The sequence below is a fragment of the Aedes albopictus genome, chromosome 1, assembly GCF_035046485.1.
Source record: "Aedes albopictus strain Foshan chromosome 1, AalbF5, whole genome shotgun sequence".
Taxonomy (NCBI): Eukaryota; Metazoa; Arthropoda; class Insecta; order Diptera; family Culicidae; genus Aedes; species Aedes albopictus.
The window spans coordinates 321851955-321873696 of record NC_085136.1 but is presented as its reverse complement, the minus strand read 5'-3'; the positions used below and the strand labels follow the sequence as shown (position 1 = coordinate 321873696).

Genomic DNA, 21742 nt, shown 5'->3' with positions numbered 1-21742 from the left:
GAAAGTCCGCAACGGCTTCGTGGGCTGAATTGTGTACGGATAAGGACACGATCAACGTTAGGTGATTGAAAGATGGAAGCAGCATTTCGACGAACGTCGACGAACGAATGCAGAGAACGCAGACATTGAGGATCAATGCAACGGAGAAGATGACTACGTCATCATGGCAGATTATGGGAACCAACCAACTCCCTCGCTAAGTGAAATTAAAGATGTTATTCAACAGTTCAAAAACAATAAGGCTGTTAGTAAGGATGATATTGCTGGTGAGCTCATCAAGATGGGCCCGGACTACTTGGCCATTTGTATGCACCGGCTGATCGTCGTGATCTGGGATAAGGAACAACTACCGAAGAAGTGGAAGGAAGGGGTATTTGCCCTATCTACAAGAAAGGAGAAAAGTTAGAGTGTGAGAACTTCCGACCGATCACAATTTTAAATGCTACCTAGACCTACAGGTCATCTACTGTCGTTTGTCACCTAAAACGAATAAGTTTATGGAAAGTTATCAAGAAGGTTTCATCAACGGCCGGTAAAAAATGGATCAGATCTTCACCAAACGGAAAATCCTCCAGAAATGCCATGAATATTAGGATAACTGATACGGCTCATCGATTTCCAGGAGGCATTGTTTATGCAAGTCCTTTAATTCGCGTGAAACACTTCTGAAAACCCATAAAACCCTTTCAAACTCCCCTGAAGCTATTTATTCGTCCTGGAAGAATCCTTCAAAGAATCAAGGAGCAACTTCGGCAGAATTCGTGGCCGGAATTTTGGAAGCAATTTCAGAAAGAATCTCGGAGTATTCGCTGAAAAAAAAAATCTCAAGAGGAGTCCCTAAGGGAATCCTGGAGAAATACTAGAGTAAAGTGGGGCAAAAGTTCGAGTGGGGCAAGAGTTTCTTTTGAAGTTTTTGAGCTCAATTCAAATTATTTCTTTCGGGTGTCAAGGTTGTTCGAAGCCTTTTAGAAAAAGAGTCTTTCACTCCAAAAATTATGAAAATTGATCAATATTTCGAAAAGGTATGACAAAATGTTGGTTTTTGATCAAAAAATTGTAATATGCGATGGTCCTTCCAACGCATGGAATGGAATTGTAATGAAATCGAATTCGATATTTTATTTTCGGGCGTAACTAGGTACGTTTTGAAGATGCTTTAGCATGTTTAATTTGTTGCAAAACAGATTTGCAAATCATATTTTACACATAGTGGGGCAAAAGTTCGAATTGTGGGGCAAGAGTTCGAGTCATGCAGCAACTTTAGGTTAAAACCTAAAATTGTGCAAAATGTACATATTATCTCTAAAAATGATGGAATTAGTAAGAAAATTCGATCATTGTTGAAAACAAATGTTGTTTCATCTGAATTTGGCGGAAAACTACTAATTTATGGTGTAGTAAATTTAACCCTGATTTGGGTAAAATCCAGATCGAACTTTAAAGTGTATTTCAGTTCCAACATCAAATATTAATTGGTTTTAGGTATTCAGATTACCAAAGTGTCGAAATAGTGTGCTACGGTTAGTGAAATTCCACAAACACTAGATTCTAACTTTTGCCCCAGTGGTGGGGCAAGAGTTCGAATTAGACACAGACATACAAAAGGTGTTGCAACTCAAAATTGAAAAGACATTTGGCGTACCTTTATTCAGCAAATTTTTAGCTCATGGATGGTAGAATCATCACACGGTATTCATTTATTTTTATCTGCTTCGATTTCTTGAAAAAAGTTGAATTTTCAACTAAGGTCGAACTTTTGCCCCACCTTACTCTAATCTTGAAAGAAACCAGAGAGAAATCCATAGAGGAATCTTCTAATGAATTTGTGGAGGAACACCGGTATGAATTTCCGAAGTAATCCTGCGAAAAATCCCTATAGGAATCCCAGAAACAATAATTGGAAGAATTCCTGAAGAGCTCAGTGAAGAAGTGCTGGAAGAAATTCCTGAAAAAATCCCGAGAAAAAAAACACAAAGGTAGCCTAGGAGAAGTTTTTGAAGGAATCCTAAAATACTCTTGGAGAAATGAATATCAGAAGAAGTTCCCTTGAAAACCCTGGGTAATCCCTGAAGACATAATTGAAGAAGGAGTCCCAAAACAAATCGTTGAATAAAATCCTGAACGAGTCCTCTGAGATATGCCGGACGGTACCCCGAGAGGAATTCTTGAAGGAGTATCTGAAGAAATTACAAGAGAAACGTCCCGGGTGGAATCCCTGAAAGGATATTTACTTTCTTACTTTCAGCCCTGGGCACCCACGGTGGTGCAGAGGGCCTGAAAGGATACCAAAGAGAAATATTAGAATTACATAAGGCCTTCAAAATAAGATGTTGCCTTCCAAATTTAGGAAGACCACATGGTCGTGGGTTTTGGTCGATGAGAACACATGTGTTAACTCCAGAAAACCTCGAAGAATTTGAGATTAAGTGGAATCGATGGTTAAGAGACAGACGATATTTTGATAGTTGGATGTCTTGGTGGTTAAAATTTGCTAAACCTAAGATTATTAGCTTCTTCAAGTGGAAGACAAACGCAGCATTTCGAGAGTTTCATGCCAAAAATGAGCTCTTGTACCGAAGGTTACGCGAAGCATATGATAATACGTTTGCCAACCCACAGGGGCTTTCAGAGGTGAATAAGATCATTGCTGCATCTGCAAAGCAAGTTTTCGAAAGCTTTCGAAAGAATAAATGAAGTGACCATATCCGGAGAAAAAATTTCTTCCTTTCAGCTGGGAGAACGCCTTCGAAAGAAAAATAGAAGCACTATTCAAACAATGTCGCATCAAAACAATCGTTTGCAGAACTCCGCTGAAATTGAAAGACACGTTCACCAGTATTTCGAAGCCCTCTATGCTGCCGAAAACCTTCCTGTAAATACAGAGTTTCCGTGCAACAGATCTATTCCTCCTAACTGTCAAGCAAACCTTGAATCTATGGATGAATTGACAACTCAAGAAATCTATTTTGCTATTAAATCTAGCGCATCTTGCAAATCCCCAGGCACTGATGGTCTTCCAAAAGAATTTTATTTGAAATCCTTTGATATTATCCACCGTCAACTGAATCTCATCCTCAATGAGGCTCTCCGTGGAAATATTCAACAGAAATTTGTTGACGGCGTAATTGTACTCAGCAAGAAAAAAGTAGAAGACGATTCAATCAAGGGTTACAGACCTATATCATTGATAAACTTTGATTATAAGTTGCTAGCTCGCATCCTCAAACAGAGGATGGATAAGATTATGACAGTCAACAATCTTCTAAACTCCAATCAAAAGTGTTCAAACTCGAAAAGGAACATATTTGAAGCCGTGAGTGCCATCAAGGATAGAATCGCTGAGATAAATTGCAAAAGAAGAACCGGAAAGCTCATTTCGTTTGATCTAGATCATGCCTTTGATCGTGTGAATGTTAATTTTCTGTTACATGTTCTACGTAGTATGCGTTTCAATACGGATTTTGTTTGTCTTGTTGAAAAAATCATGTCTGTGTCTCATTCCCGAGTGCTTGTGAACAGAAATCTCAGTCCTGAAATCCCAATCCAGCGATCAGTACGCCAAGGTGACCCCCTAAGTATGCACCTTTTTGTCCTATACCTTCATCCTCTCCTTGAAAATCTCACATCCATTTGCAACCATCCTTTAGAACTCGTTGTGGCATATGCTGACGATATATCGATAATTGTTGTGGATGAAACGAAGTTGGCATCGATTAGGAAGGCGTTCCTGGACTTCGGAATGTATTCGGGGGCAAGGCTCAATCTCACCAAGACGACATCTATCAACATAGGAACTCGGCAAACTGCGTGCCAAGCGGTCGATTGGCTGAAGACTGTAGAGAACGTCAAAATTCTCGGAGTGTCCTACTACAACTCTCTCAAACGCACCATAGACTTCAACTGGGCAGAAGTCATAAAGAAAACATCCCGGCTCATGTGGCTCTTCAAGCAGCGGAACTTAAGCGTGCATCAGAAAGTTACCCTAACCAATACGTTTATTTCTTCACGTCTTTGGTTCATGGCGTCAGTTCTCAGCATCTCTAACGCTGCAGTGGCAAACATAACATCTCGTATCGGGAGTTTCATCTGGTCACGTTATCCATGTCGAATAGCAATGGAGCAACTATCGCTTCCAGTGGAAAAGGGGGGGCTCAATCTGCATCTCCCGATGCAAAAGTGTAAAGCCTTGCTGTTGAATCGGTTCCTGCAGTGCCAACAATACACTCCGTTCGCTGCATCGTTAATTCAGCATATGGTCAACCCTCCAAACATCAACGGTATTCCAACATTGTATCCTTGTTTGAAACAAGTTGCGAAAGAACTGCCATACCTTCCTGAAAACACGATCAGGAACCCAGCTGCACCAGCAATACACGCCATCTTCCGTAACTCGATAAAACCACCGAAAGTCGAAGAAGAAAATCCAAATGTTCAATGGCCCAGAGTCTGGCGGAATATTCGAAGCAAAGTGTTGGCAACAGCGGAGAAGTCCACCTACTACCTGCTTGTCAATGGCAAAATTCCACATGGTGCCCTTTTCTACAGACAGAATAGGCAAGACAGTCCAAGATGTAATCGGTGCCCCAACGCAGATGAAGACCTTGAGCATAAACTGTCAACGTGTGTTCGTGTACATCATCTGTGGAACTATCTTCGTCCAAATTTGGAAATAATCTTGAATAGAAGAGTAACATTCAAAATGTTTTCTATACCAGAATTCAGAAACACGGATTTGAATTCCCGAAACAAGGCTCTAAAAATGTTTATTGTTTATGTAAACTTTATTTTAGATGTCAATTGTAATTTTACTGTAGAAGCTCTTGACTTTGTTTTACGTTGTGATTGTCCTTAAATGTAAGATGAACTAAATAAATGTGTTTACAAAAAAAAGAATAATCCTAGGAGAAACCAGAAAGAATACCGGAATAAAGAATAAATCACTAGTGAAATTTCTGAAGGATTCCCCGAAAGGGTCCTGCAAAAAATCCCAATGATGTCTAAATGTGGCAAATTTCTGAAACAAGGTTGGAAGAAATCCCCAGCGAATCAATAAAGGAATCTCTGAAAGAATCCTGGGTGAAATCTCTAGAGGAAACCAATACCAAATCCTGCAAAGAATCCTTGAACAAATAGTGGGAGGAATCTATAGAGAAAAAGTGTGAGAAATCATTACAGAAATCCCGGGAAGACTCCCCAATGGGGATTGACTCCCCAACTTTTTGAAAGATCTCGGAAAAAATCCAGGTGGAATAGATGATGGAAACTCGGAAGGATTTTTTGAAGAAATCCTAGAAGGATTAGAAGAACTCCTAATGAAATGCAAAAAAAAAAATCCCGGAGGAAATCAATTAAGAAACCCCGTGAGGAATTTCTGAAGAGATGCTGGAGAGAAATCTGGATGGAATCCCTGAAAGAAGATCAGGAGAAAATCCTGAAAAAAACCGAGAAAGTCCTAAAGGAATCCTGGGAGAAGTCAATGCAGGAGTCCCGGGAGGAAACTTTGATGGAAGTCGAGGTAATATCCCTGAAGGAGTCCCAAGAGGAATTAATAAAGCAATCCTACAAAGAATTTCTGAAGAAGGCTCGGGAGAAATCCTCAACCTTTTGGGGACGGATGGGTCGTAATTGTCCAGCCGAGAAAATCGATCACCACAAACGTTTTCTAGACTAGCGAGATTGCAACCAGAGAGGTGAATATGCCGTCTCTGAAGGGTTAAAGGACTCTTCAAAAAGTACGGGAGGAATCAATGAAGGAATCCAGCGAGTTACTAAATTCCCGAAAGAATTTCTGGAGAAATCCTTGACGGAAATTCTGAAAAATTATTTTAACGGGTTTTCAGATTTAAAAAATCCCTGAATCCTTCAAAGAATCATGGAGGAATCTTTGGAACATCCCAGGAAAAATCTCTGAAGAAAATCTGGGAAGGATCAATGCAGGAATGCTGGACAGGAAAGGAATACCGAGAAATTGCTGAACGAACCCCAGAAAATTCCACAAGTAATTCTGGAAAGAATCCCGGGAGAAATCAATTAAGAAGTATCAGGGAGGAATTTCTGATGGAAATTCAGGAGACGTTTTGAAAAATATCGCACGAGAAGAATCCCACGAGAAAAAAAATCCTGAAGTAATCGCTGAAAGAGTCCCGGGAGGATTTTCCGTAGAAAATCTGGGATTAATCCGTACAGGATTCTCGGGACGAATAACACGGTGAAACCTGGTAAAATTTATAGGAAAAATCCATGGAGAATAATCGAATGAATTGCTGTAAACTTTCATAGATAGGTAATGCACTGTGGGACGCTTTGTATGCAGACAAAGAAATCCATGATATGGCACGCTGCACTTTGCAACTGATATCTTTTCGAAGCATGGTTTTGCTGCAGACGCCATTTTTAGATCTCTTCATTGCTGTAATGGTAAAATCAGAGCTGGCTTTCTCAAGGTTATTAAATTTCAGCTCCCCATATACTGAAAAATACGCTCGCATGAAAATGACTAGATGGCGAAACTGGATGCTGCTACTTATTTTTTGGTTTTTGATTTATTTTAAAATAGCAGAACAACTTCTTCATTTTTTTTTTCATACATTTAGGTGAATGATCAAAGAGCATGTCTCCGGTTTTTTTTCGCGTTGGAAAATGTTTATACAAAACTTTGAAAACCTTATTTTGAAAAAAAAAAAAAGAACTCTTTCCAATACGAAAAAAATCGGGAGATACCTTATTCCTTCCTCTTAATGCGTATGGTAACCGAATTTTAAAATTTTGCACCATTATTTTATAAATAAATCAAAAACCAAAAAATTAGAAAATGCTTCCAGTTTTATCTTAACAAATATTCCGGAGAATTCTCCCAATAAATTATTATATCATGATTTTTTCTGTAATTATCTCGGAAGAGCCAATCTTGCCGGAATTCCTTATACGAGTTAGTAAGAATTCTTTGAAGGTTCCTCGATAATGATTTTACTATGTTTTCCTTCTCATTTTCTTCTTTAGATTTTTCTCTTCGATTACCTCCAAGGACACTTCCTAGGATTCTTTCAGAGTTTATCAACAGTTTTTAAAATTTTCATGGTAAGGAAATTCTTGCAGGATTTCCGCGAATTTTGTTGACATAAATACGTTCAAAGATTTCTTCTGGCAACCGTTTAGAAGGCATTCATGTCTATGTTTTTTTTTTATTTCTTCAAAGATTCCTCCAGCGATTCTTTGGGGAATTTCTCCAGGATTTTTTCGTGAATCATCCTTAGAAGTATCTTAGAAAAAAGATCTTAGAAAAAAGATTTCTTAGAAAAAAGATTTCTACTAAAAATCGTGGATGAATTCCTTAATGTATTTATTTAAACATTGCAGAAGGAATTCAACCAGGAATACTACCAGAATTTCCTGCCGGAAGTTTTCTTTGGGATTTTTCCAGGAATTAATCTCAAAGTTCTTAAAAAAAAAAAAATCTTACGGAAATACCTACACTAATTTCTTCAAAAGATGCAATTCCAGGAGATTTTCTTCACAGAAATTCGAAGATTGTTTCAGGAATTCCTGAAGAAATCTGAATATTTTCCAGGAACTCTTTCAGAAATTATTGTTGTAATTTCTCCAGAGGTTGTTCCAGGTATTACTCCATATATTTAGGGATTCTCTTAGGCATTTATGCAGCGAATTCCTCCAAAAATCTTTCAGGAGATTTTTCTTTGAGCTCATCCAGGTGATTCTCTAAGCATTTACAGCAGAAATTACACCAGAATCTATTCTGGGCACTTTAAAATATTTTTTTTGAAAAACTCAGCTATGAGCAAAGTTCTTCCAGGTTTTCTCCCGAAAATGCATTTAAAAAAAATTTAAAAAATATTTTAAATTTTTGCTGGATTTTTTTCTAAAATTTCTACAGATATCAGAGATTTTCAGGGATGTTTAAAAAAAAAAAATCTTTCACGAATTTCTCCATACCTCCACCTACTCCCGGAGTTCTTCTAAGGACTCCTTTAGAAGATCCTCCTGGGAGATTTCTTCAAGAATTCCACGGTGCACGTTCACTACATACGTGGATGGTCATGGGTTCGATCCCAGCTCCACAATTAGCAATTTTCCGATGAATCCCTCCAGAAATTTACCAAGAAATTTTTCCTCTAAACAAGTTTTCAGAGATCCTACACAAGATTCTCATGAATTGCAACATGTATTTCAAGAATTTTTCAAAAGTATTATTCTGGTAATTCATTTAGGAAAACACTACATTAAAGTAATGAGTCGGGAATACATAAATGAATTCATTGCGTTAGTTTTTGAATTTTTTTAAAGACACTACACCGCCTTCAACCAGAGTTTGTACAGGCTTAACAAGCAGTAACATTAAATAACGGTCATCACACGAAACATCCAGTGGCCCAGTGGAGAATCTTCCGTTTGACGAAAAATTTTCCCCGACACCCACACTCCGAGGCTTACGAAACGACTAGATGACTTTGACGCCTCTAGCCGCACGGTCACGAAGCCTTCTGAATAGAGTTCATGCTCATCCATTGCAGTTTACATCAAAATAAATACAGTATTATCGAAATAAGCCAATATATCGTTGGGCCGAAAACGCTATTAGATCGAATAGGCCATTAGGTCGAATAAGTCATTAGGCCAAATAGATACAGGGGATGGCCAAAATGTTTGTGATAGGCAACTTTTTTTCTCTCACAAAAAAAATCAACATGCTGTAACTTTCATAGAGTGCATCAAAAAATCTCAAATTTTGACTGTTTATCAACCTGTTATATGTGCATCATTGGTACAAATTTGGGCTCGATTGAATAATTTTTCGCGAAGTTAGAACCGTTTAGGTAAAACACTATTTTTTAGACAACTCATTTTTGAGCTGTCTAATCTCGGAAACCAGTGAACCGAATTGAATGAATTTCTAACGTTTATGAACAATATATTGATACCTTAATACAACGTTATAAATTGTTATATTTTCTCACGGTGAATAAAGTTATACCGGGTTGAAATTTTTACCCATATAGAGAAAAATAAGTCAAATTTACAATACCACACAAAAATTACTAAATGTGTTCTTCCTTTACTCTAAATAGGCTCTAATATATCTGATTATAGATAACTTGAGAACAGAAATGGAAAATCTTTGGAGATCAACACTAAAATTTATTGACATTGACGTAATAAAATTTCATTTTTTCGAGAAAAATCCAAAAAGTGTCAATCCATGATAACTTTTTTCAACGTTCAAAAAGTAACTTTGTTTTAATAGTTTGTGAAGCATTTGTATACTGTTAGTGTACGTTCAAAATTTCATTCAATTCGGTTGACTGGTTTCCGAGATATGACAGCTCAAAAATGAGTTGTCTAAAAATAGTGTTTTACCCAAACGGTTCTATCTTTGCGAAATATTAATCAATCAAGCCCAAATTTGTACCAATGATACATATAATAGGTTGACAAACAGTCAAAATTTGAGATTTTTGATGTACTCTATGAAAAGTTATAGCATGTTGAACCTTTTTGTGAGAGAAAAAAAAGTTGCCTATCCCAAACATTTTGGCCATCCCCTGTACATTAAATCGTATAGCTTATTTGGTCAAATGGAATCATAAGATTGAATAGGTGACCATGAGTAAAAAAAATTGGGCCTAAAGACTTTTTTGGCCTAAATATCTTTTCAACCTACAGAACTTTTCGGCCTAAAGACCTTTGTGGATCAATGAACTTTTCGGCCTAAAGACCTTTTCGGCCTAACGATTTTTGCTGCCTAATTATGTTTGGCAGCCTATTTGTTGCACCCATAAACAAATAGAAACGCTCCATAGAAAATCAAAAAGCGCTCCATAAAGAATCAACATATGTTCCATGAAAATGTGCAATGTTACCCATAAATAATTGAAAATGTTCCAAACTTTAAAAAAAATGTACTGGTAAAGCATGAAATTTTCTCAATAAAAGTGAAATTTTGCATCAATTAATAATACTAAAATGCTCTATAACAATATGCAAATGCTCCATAGAAAAATGCAAATGCTCCATAAAAAAATAGAATTGTACCCATGGAAAATTGAATATTGCTCCATAGAAAAATTAAATAGCACCATAAAAAAATGAAATTGCACCATAGAAAATAGACAAATGCTCCATAAGTATTATCAAACTGCACCATAGAAAATATGAATTGCTTTATGAAAAATTGAAAATCCTCCATAGATAGCAAATTTTCATAATTTAATTAGACAGAGCTGAATTGCTTTACATTGCACTGCTTTAGTGGTGCAAATATTTAAAATTATGGAGAATTTTCAATTTTTTATGGAGCAAATTGCATTTTATGTGGTGCAGTTTGATAATACTTATGGAGCATTCATCTATTTTCTATGGTGCAATTTCATTTTTTTATGGTGCAATTTGATTTTTCTATGGAGCAATATTCAATTTTCTATGGGTACAATTTTATTTTTTATGGAGCGTTTGCATTTTTCTATGGAGCATTTGTATTTTATTATGGAGCATTTCAGTATAATTTATTGGTGCAAAATTTAAGTTTTTATGAGAAAATTTTAAGTTTTACCGGTAAATTTTTTATAAAGTGTGGAACGTTTTCAATTATTTATGTGTAATATTGCACATTTTCATGGAACATATGTTCATTCTTTATGGAGCAGTTTTCGATTTTCTATGAAGCATTTGCAATTTGTTATGGTTGCAATAACCTTTCGCCATTATGTTTTCAGCCTGATGACCTTTTCGGCAAATGACCTTTTCGAAGAAAATATGTTTTCGGAACCGTACCCCATATACATTTGTTTTGCTGTGAATACGGTCAAATTCCATATAAGTTCCGTTAGTTTAATGGAGGAAAAATAAAGGGGTTCACTTAAATGGATTCGACTTAAATGGAGGATTGAGTGTTAGTTTTGTCTAAGAATATCTTCAGAAAAGTGTAAAGAATTTCTTCTGGGAATCTCTAACACACAATCCTCCAGGGATTTAAATTCTTCCAATATTTTTTGAGCGATTGGTGGTAGAACTTCTGGAAAAAAATCCCTGGAAACAATTCCTACAGGAATCTTCTAAGCAAATTCTAAAAATAAAATCCCTGCACTAATTTCTGCAGGAAGCTTGAGAAAGTTTCTCAAGTAATTGTTGGAGGAACCCTTGCAATAATTTCCGAAGAATGTCTGTAGGATTTTGTTCCTAAATTTCTGAAATCCCTGAAGAAAAGAGATTATAAAAAATTCTCTGGTGCTATTTTTGAAGGAATCCCTTAAATAAATTCAGAAGGAATCCAGGTGAAAATTTCTGAAAGTATTCCTGAAGAAATTTTCGGAAAAAATCACCAGTAGAATCCCTTTAAAATATCAGAATGTACTCTTAAATGAGTCTCTAGAGGAATATCTGAAGAAATTTCATGGAAATGCATTAATAAATTGACGAAGGAAAATCCTAAGGACTTTCTGAAAACCTCGGGAAACCTTTTAATGATTTTTAAGGCAAATACCTGGAGAAATCCTCCAATAAAGTTCTCGGTGGATTTTCAGTAGTATTCCAGTAGCGGATGTGTTTCTGAAGGAATTCCTGTATGAATGCCTGGAGAAACTTCTAGATCTAAAAATCCCTAGAAAAGCTAGCTTGCGATGCTGGCACGTTTTCGGTCCACGAGTTACTTTTAAATCAACTGTTTTAAATGAAGTCGACGTATCGAGCACTTGTTCTCTCATCTTCAGGGCAAAATAAGAAAAAAAAGTTAACTGGGTTTGAACGTGAACAACTGGAACTACCAACAACATATCCGCAGCTTTTCCCTAGACACATCTACACAGAAATTAAATACCCACACATTTTGTTCTATTTTATTACAGAAACGAAGAATGTGTCATTTCATCATACAGAAATTGAGCTCATTACTACAAATATAGTACTTCTTCGATCATATCATATTCCATAAAAAAAATATCCACGAAAGCAAGCTAAAACCTTTGAAATTGGTTAAACGGTTAATAAGTTAAAGAACTCTAAAGTTATTTTTTTTTTTGTAAAAAGAAGAAGAAAAATTAGATCTTTCAAAACTTATAGTTTGTGTGAAAAATTAATGTTCTACGAGTTTATCCGAAATTTAATTAACTCGAAAATTCAACTTTGAGGCGATTACGCTATCTGTATATCTCAATATTTTCGTGCTTATTTCACAAGTATGGTTTGATGTTAAGTGTAAAGTGGGTTTGATAAATCAAAGGTCATTAGTTCGATAATGAGGTGACAAGAATTGTCGTTTTTCTTCGAATATTATTAAGTCGCATAAGATACTATATTACATCGCAATATTGCACATCGCATAATATGTCGGTTCATGTTATATGGCGTTATTTTTGACCCGCCATCGCATCCATTTTTGTACTCATAAGACACTTTTGCTGCATCCTATGCGATGTAATTCACAGCATAAAAGTACGTATAACACGTTGATTAACCTCATTATACGTGCAAATTTGTTTGTCTGGTGATCAACATGTTCGAAGTTTGGATGTTATGAACATCTACTCCGAAGGCTGTGCGCTGAAACATAATGTAGTTCTCAAGATATTCAGAAGCAGCTGTCGACTGAGCAATTTGGAAACCTGGGATAATTGCACTTAAACGATCAGATATTGTCCTTCATCCGACGTTTCGATTTACATTACAGTATTTTTAGGGAATTACTACTGTTAATCGCATTTATTCTGAAAAGCTCCGTGGAATAAAATTCATCCAAATCAATTTATTAAATAAAACAGTAACCACAACCTTTTCGGATCGAAAGCGATTAACACTTCTAGTTCCCTAATAAACATCGAAAAGACGGATGGAGAAGAATATCTGATCTTTGCAATTACGACAGCCAAGCTGAAAACCGTCCAAAGTTCTCAAGATATTCACCTTCAAAGTTCTGTCCTACAAATAGGACGCTGGGCGAAGGACTTTTTAACTAGCCAGACAACACATGTACATGTATAACCAACCAATCCTAATCAATTTCCCATTTCTACCACTCTTCCAGAATATGCGAATGTCCGGCGAAAATGGCGAAACGCTACACCTCACCCAACTGGAGCGGGAAAGTGCCGGCGGATATGCGTGTGCCGCCACCAACGACGAAGGCGAATCCCGAAGCTCATCGATTACTTTGAAGATTCAGTGTAAGTATCTTTCCCGAGTAGCGCTGCTCCACCTACACACGGACCGGACCAGACCTGAGTCAATACCATACCATACAACTTGGTCAAGTGCACAATTGAGAGTGGGTTGTTGCTTCCATGAAAAAAGGTGTGCTTCCTCCATGAGGGGAGGGATCAAATGGCAGGTGTCGTTAATCCCTCGAGTTGTGAGAAAGGCTTCGGTTGTTATTGTCCTGTCGGGGGGAAAAAGAATCCTTCTCTTGAAGCAGCTGTGGGATACCTTGAACTTGGCAAAGGGGAGAATTACTGGGAAACTTGGAGAAAAAAAATTGTAAGCACTTGTCACACAATTCACACTGATATCCTCATCGACACAAACACAAAAAAAATAAACGAGTGAGAATGGGAATAGAAAGGCAACTATCAAGTGGGACTTCTGACATCTCATCATGGAAAACCTTCGTTAAACATTGTAGGAAACTGCTAGGTATTTGTTGGGCTGTTTTGCAGCTCTACAGAAGAAGCGGTTCTTGTTTGTCGGGCAGGAAGAGGTGCAGCAGCAGCACACGTGCAGGCATGGCAATCAATGTTTGCATCCCACATTCACTCACATCAAGGATATTACATCTGTGCTCATATCCATCCATCGACCGACCGACCAACCGACCGACAGTGTTGCTCACTTTTATCTGTTGTTCTCATCGTTTCGTCCTGCCCCCGCATGGAGTGGGATATTTGCTTGGAACAGAAATTTTAATTACCATCTGTTGAAGCGAGCGTGGGTTCTCCGGATAGGGGGAGGACTTGAGGACTCCGCATCCACAGCATTGATTGGGGCTTAATTGTGCCTGTTACAAATGGAGCGAATTGTTGACAGGAAATTGGAAAATTCTTTGAAGTCGATTGCCCGATTGGTTCTATTGGGAAACAGATAAGTTCTTGTCGAAATGCAACTTTCTAGTCGGAAGCGTTCTGTTGACGAAATATTTGGCGAAATAGGGGTGATCGTCCGGAGCCCAACAACATCCAAATCCAATTCAAATCCAATTCTAAGTCCAATCCATTCTATGGTATATCCCCTATTCTTCAACATAAGGAGTGTATCGGAAAGTAGTTGAAAATGTTCAGGACGCTCTATCTCGAAGCTGGGTTGGTCTTTTCATTTCGGTTCTTCTATGAAATCCTCACAATATAGTTAAGTTTAGAACAGCTTGGAAAAATTTGGAAAATGTTTAGTATTATTCAAATTATGGTTAAATGAATACACATCACAAAATAAAAATCTGCACAAAATACAATTTTGATAAGATTTTTCAACATTTCAAAAATCTGTAGCGAATTAAATATGTACGACAAAAATTCTGGAAAATGTTGATTCTTGTTAACAGTTATGTACACATAACACATCATTCAACACCGACTTTCAAAATTAATGTTTTCGATAGAAAAATCTCCTATATCTACAAAATGGTCCACTCCAAAAAACGTCTATTTCTTGGTCAAACTTTGAAGTTCTGCTTTTAATATCTCAAAAGATTATAAATTTTTATTTTTTGCTCTAACTTACTCGTCTATAAATTAAAAAACATACCCCATTAAAAAAAATACGAATTTTTCATTTTATAATTTTTTATTTGCGTAAACATGATTTGCAGGAGCATAGAAAAAAGGGGTTCCTCAAAAATGGCCTTTTTTCATTTTTAAGAATTGCGCTTAAATGCAGTGGAGATTTTTCTTGAAAAAAGTTATTTGCCTATATCATGAGGATTCTGGAGCTTATTATATTTGCACAAAAAAGTTAACAATTTTCGAACATTATCGAGCTTTTTTCGCAATTTAAATTTTTTAGAAGGTGTGCAAAAATTTAAAAACATGCGTTCGGTAATCTAGGTTAAAAACGTAGTTAAAAGAACATTTTTGGAAAATAATAAAAGCCATTTCTTATTTCAAGGATTTATACAGAATCTCCAAAAATAAAATTACTTAAAAGTTGTTTTAAACTATTTTTGAGTCTATTGTAAACACTTTCAACTACTTTACGATACACTCCTTAGTAGATTCGTTCGGTTGATTAAGTTAGAATCAAGCTTCCAGATAGTGGTAGTTGAAGTTCTGTAGTTCTACATATGCTGAAATTGTGTCACCAATTATTGTCAAAACCAGTTGTGCAACACATATCAATAAAGTTCATAAAGCTTCATAGGCTGAAGATAGGCATACAAACATGTACTTATTTGATTCCCCGGCTTTCAGAGCTTGAGGAACTCCGAAAATAAGGTCTTTTTCAATTTCAGTTCGATTAATTCAGAATACCCGTAGACTTACCCAACCTGATTCATTCAGCATAAGAATGCGGGCAGAAAGATACTCAAGTGGAAAATGAGACCTCTATTGCTCTCAGACGATGACGACGACGACGGACGCTTTCCCCCTCTCGCCTAAGGAATCAGGTGTTATTTCCCGGCGATATTAAATTTTCCAAGAGTAGGAGCCCGAGCACGAGCCATCCACTCAAGACTCTTATCACGAATCAATTATGAAAATATTCATTCCATTTTGCCCGGGCTCTTGCATCGTTTCATCGTCCGTCGCTACCTAGAACCCCCAGACAAGATGATGGAAGAAGAACGTCGACGATGCTGGATGCTGCTGCTCCCCATCATGTATCTACTAGTTAGGGGAGGCTTTAGTCCAATTTCGTCTTCAAGAGGGCGTGAAAGATGGCACTTTGGCTGGTCGGCGTCGTCGTGGCCGTCGCTTTTTGGTACTCTGGTACTTTGCTCAATTTCGTCATCGATGCTATGTGCGCGCAAAGTAGGTTTTCGAATTCATTACTGCAGAACGACGACCCTCTATGAGGACGTGATTCTGATATATGGGAAAAAGGTTTTTTGATAGTTGAGGTTCTAGAATATACTGTAACAAATTAAAACCTTTGTTTAGATCCAAGAATATAACCCATGATAGTGTTTTTAATGAAGAATACCATACAAATTACTCCTAAAGGCCTAGAGACAAATATTGAACTGATAATTTTCAAAACTGAACTCGATTTCCGGGTAAAACACACCCTAAGTCACAGCTATTGCTCTTTATTTTTCACTTCTCATTCCTCACTGCTAACTACTCATTTCACTGCTCACATTCTACTCCTCAGTCCTCACTAACTCACTCTTCTCCCCTCTTACTTCACTACTCACTCTTTATTCTATATCATTCGCCATTCTTCCTTCATTTTGTACTGCCCATTCTTCACTGTCTCTCATCATTTCGTTCTTCTCACATCTCGCTTCTCACTACTCACGAAGGTCATTTCTCATGACTCACGTTTGACTGCTTCACACTCTACACTGCTCATACCTTACTGTTCAGCCTCCACAGCTATTGCGGCACTGTCCCGGATGATGTCCAATAGCTCAGCGGTGTACGCCAGTAAGCGCAAGCTTCTGGCTAGTGTTGCTACGTCCATACTTAGGTATGGCGGCCCGGCGTGGGGTACCGCGCTAAGTACTGAATGCTACCGACTGAAGCTGGAAAGTACTTACAGGCTTATGTGTCTGAGGGTTGCAAGCGCGTACCGTACCGTGTCACACGACGCTCTCTGTGTCATTACTGGTACCCGACTAGATGGACATTACAAAATTATAACAAGCTGTGTTATTTTGTTACAATATTTTTTTATAACAAGGGTTGTTATAAAACATGTACCGTTAGTAGTTAAAATAACAAAAATTCTAACAAAGTTCCCACAAGAAAAGAACAAAAATGTAATAACATTTGTTATGATCATAACAAAAATATTACAAAACTTGTTCCATGAAATATGATAAAATTAAACAAAATTATAACAAATTGTGTTATAATTCCTCGGCAACCATTCAGGGTAAAAACTAAATTTTTATACTCATTTTTTGGGTGAATAATTTTAAGTGTGTTATTCTATTCTGAGAAACAGTAGGTAACATAAAAAAAGTTTCCAATACGTTATAAAATTCTCGGATCCGAACGGGGCTTGAACCCAGATACCCACCATCGGTAGCAATCTGACGCCTTTGCCAATGAGGCCATCACAACACTTGAAGAGGGTGGTGATAGAAGCTTTACTGGTCCTACGTATTTCCAGTTTCCTCATGCAAATCCTTGTTTGTCAGACGCACACGAGCGGGGTAGTATGACGTCACATTGAGCTCGTTGACGTGTAATAGACTTGATTTGTCATTAGTGATTTTGTTTTTATCTATCACAATCATATCATATGCAGATATGATAACAGTTGTAGATATAATTTAGTTATATTCCACTTTTTTTTAATTTTAAGCAATGAAATGGAATCTATCACATAAGGGGTCATCCATTAACTTTATCGTCACTTTTGGAGGAGGCAGGGAGGGTTGAAAATTTCCAATTTTATCGTGACGTACAGAATAGATGCTCCCTAAGGTCGAAGCAAAATAGGTAGAATAAACAAATTCCATGTTATAATTATTTAGTTCCACTTTTGCTTTCTCCATGTTTAATAACATTCACAACTTGGTATACTTTTTGGCGAAATTGGAACAGCAGTACTGTTTTGGTATTTATTGTAATCGATCTAATGTTTTCGCGTGTAAAGATACGTCATTTGTGTAAAATTCAACTCAAAAGTATTGGAAGGCATACAAAACGTAGTTCCATGTTACGGAAACATTGTTCGTCCGGTCACAAATTGCAGCACATGCAATATCCGTCATTTTAGCTAGGATGACTTTGGGCATTATCGACAGGATTGTTTTATTCGTCTTGAGGGTTTTATCGGCCAAATTGCCTGAAACATCCCGATGTATATATATCGATTTGTATTGAATCAATGGCGAACACTATCGTCAGATAGAGAACTTTAAAGGAAATCCAAATCTGGTTGATAGGGATGCTCACGCGGAAATGACGCTTGTTTAAAACAATAAAACGCATGATTGATTTACAAACTGAGAATTCACTTATTCCAAAGTAATATTTTTTTTTTGTTCTTAGTTAGAGTTTATCGATAAAAACAACCCATTATCATTATTTCACGTTAGAAACTTCAGTCGTTTCTACAAAATGAAGTTCACAATCTCCCTATAAGTGATTGTTTTTGGGATATACAAATGTGTTGGAAATAACACAATGTTGTTGATGGAGCATCGAATAACTTATGAAAATAGCGCATCTTCTTACATATTGAGAGACCCATTAAGATAAATTCCGAATATCTCGGAAACGGTTACTTTAAGAAAGGTTATTCCCAAGCAACACGACTTGTTTCAAAGCCAGTACCAGCAGCATCAGTGCAATTTATTCACTGTTTGTATTAAGGACAACAGAACATAATTGGTCGGCGTTCAGTCAGAGTGGACTACGCGATTTTTCGAGCCGGTAAAGATAAGTTGAGGGATTCGTTAAACCTGTACTTTTCGTCGTTATTTTGATGCAGTTGTGTCATTACATCAAAGAATAATAGTATTTCTGAAAATAATGCCAGAGATTTGAAATTTCAAGTGCTTGCAGGACATTTTCTCGAAATCATTGAAAAACAGATGGTCCAGTCTGACTTAACGCCGACCAATTGCTTCTCCTTTGAAACGCAAAAAGCGCAAATTCTAAATCGTTATGCAACTTGAGCTAGGGGGATTGATAAAAAAAGAAAAAAAAATGTCTAGACTCGAACCATGGACACCAGGAGTATTAACCACTCACCCAACATACTACACCAGAAGCTCTGTGGGAGATTTGCTGCTCAACGCACCATAAGAGCTACTGAAGTTACCCGTTACTTCATTGTAACTTCTTTGTCACAAGTTAGAAAGCTGTCAAAATGAAAAGACGCGCAAGTTTTCCGTAACACATTTGGAACCTAATCTGAACAAACAAATCACAGTGAGATGTTTCATGTGTGTTACATAGCACATTTAATGCAAGCTGACTGTATTGTCACTTGTGAGGAATATGTTAGCTCCGCCTCCATAAATCGATGTCAAATACGATGTTTTTTGTAATTCCTATGAAACAAAGCTGCAACTTAACGATATTCGGAGTTTAAATGCAACTCAACTGGCAAGATTGAAGATGCGTGTGCTTTTATTGCAACTCTTTTAGACCAAAGCAAAGAAAGCCACATTTTGGATGATGTTGCAGGTGCTGCTTGGGTTACAGTAGACGTTCGGTCAGTGCAAGCGGTTTAACTGCAATGCTTTTTAACTGCAAGCGCCTCCAAATGTCAAAATGGTTCGCCATGTTAGCCCAAATGAACAGACGGATGAAGTTCACGTTCATTTAACGTCAGTTGATGTTTTGTTGATACTGTCAGGCGTTCCAGTTATCGGATTGTTGTTCGCTAAGTGAAACGTAAACATGTTGCAGTTATCGAACGTCTACTGTATCTTTGATATCCTACTAAAATTTGAAAACGGTCCGACAAAAAGTTCTACAAACTTCTATGAGGCAATCCATGAGACAGATGCGATCAGCTGATTTTGTTTGTTTACCATGTATTTTTTGACAACCGATGATGGGGGTGACAGTTGAACACAAAGGAATTTGTTAAGCACCGACGACACTTGACGAAACTTTGTTAAGTTGTAATTATACTGTGTTTACATTTTTGGCTGTCACCCCCATTGCGAAAAGTTGTCATGGATTGCCTTATTCCATTTCACTGAAATTTACATTAAAGAACTCCTTGTGTGGAATGTTGAACGCAAGCTTCAAACTGAGAGCAAGATGTAAAGTTATAAACTCATGGAAAATTCTGTGCGATATGACGGGGTCCTTTTGTTACAGCTTATATGATGTAACATTTTTTAACTGTGTAAAACCGAACGTTACGGCTCATCCAAAAATGTTAGGACTTTCATGAAAAAAAGCGTAATGGAAGAGGGGGGTTGTTAAAACATGACGATTTTAGCGTTGCGTTCTAAATGAATGCTATAAGTTTTGTTTTATAGCGTTTGACTCGAGTGATCAGTATTACAAAAATGATCAAACTATTTCGCGTCAATATGAAAAACCTAACACATTTTGAAATTATTTTGTTACACAAATTGTAGCAAATACTACAATAAATGTGTTACGATATTTTGTTATAGGGAATTATTTTGATATGCATAATGTAACAAATGCTGTTATATATCTTTTCGAATAAATAATACTAGTTCTGTTAAAGTTTTGTTTCAAAAATAATTACAAATTTTGTTACAATTTTGTTATGGTTATTTACATATACGAATCCTTCCAACCAAATTATATCAAATTGTGTTATTTCTAACAACGGTTGTAATAATTTTGTTATAATCTTGTTAGGAGCTTATGGTCGGGTATGGTGCCCATCGGCATTCTTATCAGTGAGGATATGGAGTGCTTCGAAATGCGCGGCACAAGAGGCATACGCAAGACTGTCAGGATGGCCTCTATGGTCAAATGGCAGCGCGCGTGGGACAGTTCCACCAAAGGAAGGTGGACCCATAGGTTGATACCGAGGGTAGATAGTTGGATTAATAGGCGCCATGGGGAAGTTTCATTCCACCTGACACAGGTCCTTACAGGTCATGGTTGCTTCCGACAGTATCTACACCGTTTCGGGCATGCGGATTCTCCCGAATGCCCAGTGTGCAATGGTTTAGAGGAAACGGCGGAACACGTTTTGTTCGTGTGCCCGCGTTTTCGCACAATGCGTGACCGCATCCCGACTAGATGAACATTACAAAATTATAACAGGCTGTGTTATTTTGTTACAATGAATTTTTATAACAAGGGTTGTTATAAAACATGTACCGTTAGTAGTTAAAATAACAAAAATTCTAACAAAGTTCCCACTGAAAAGAACAAAAATATTATAACTTGTGTTATGATCACAACAAAAATATTACAAAACTTGTTTCATAAAATATGATAGAATTTAACAAAATTATAACAAATTGTGTTATAATTTCTTTGAAACCAATTAGGGAAAAAACTAATTTTTATACTCATTTTTTGGGTAAATATTTTTAAGTGTGTTATTCTATTTTTAGAAAAAGTAAGTAACATAAAAAAATAGTTTCCAGAACGTTATAAAATTTTGGATCCGAACGGGATTTGAACCAAGACACCTAACCTTAGTAGAAATCTGGCGCCTCTGCCAATGAGGCCATCACGGCTCTTGAAGAGAGTGGTGATAGAAGCTTTACTGGTTCTACGTATTGCCAGCCCCGTCATTCAAATCCTTGTTTGTCAGACGTACACGAGCGGGGTAGTATGACGTCACATTGAGCTCGTTGACACATAATAGATTTGATTTGTTGTTAGAGATTTTGTTTCAATCGATCACAATTATATCATATGCAGATATGATAACAACTTTAGATATAATTTAGTTATATTCAAAATGTTATTTTAATTTATTGAATGAAATGAAATCCATCACATAAGCGATCATCCATTAAGTATGTCGTCACGTTCGGGGGATGCAGGGAGGGTCAAAATTTCCAATTTTAGCGTGACATACTTAACCCTTCAGGACGCGCGCCGTTGTTAAAAATACAACACCACCAAAAATCCTCGATTGTCGTATACGGCGCGAGCATGGTGCAGTTTTAGAA

At 37.0% G+C, this 21742-nt stretch overlaps 1 protein-coding gene across 4 annotated transcripts in view; it reads left to right on the top strand.

Moving 5' to 3' along the window:
• LOC109406630 (uncharacterized) overlaps nt 1–21742 on the top strand; it is a 688592-nt gene that overhangs the window by 565066 nt on the left and 101784 nt on the right. For all 4 annotated transcript variants that reach the window (XM_062847228.1, XM_062847227.1, XM_062847225.1 and 1 more), the window contains one exon: nt 13031–13169. In XM_062847228.1, coding sequence (XP_062703212.1) covers nt 13031–13169 — 139 coding nt within the window. The remainder of the gene's footprint in view (nt 1–13030; nt 13170–21742) is intronic.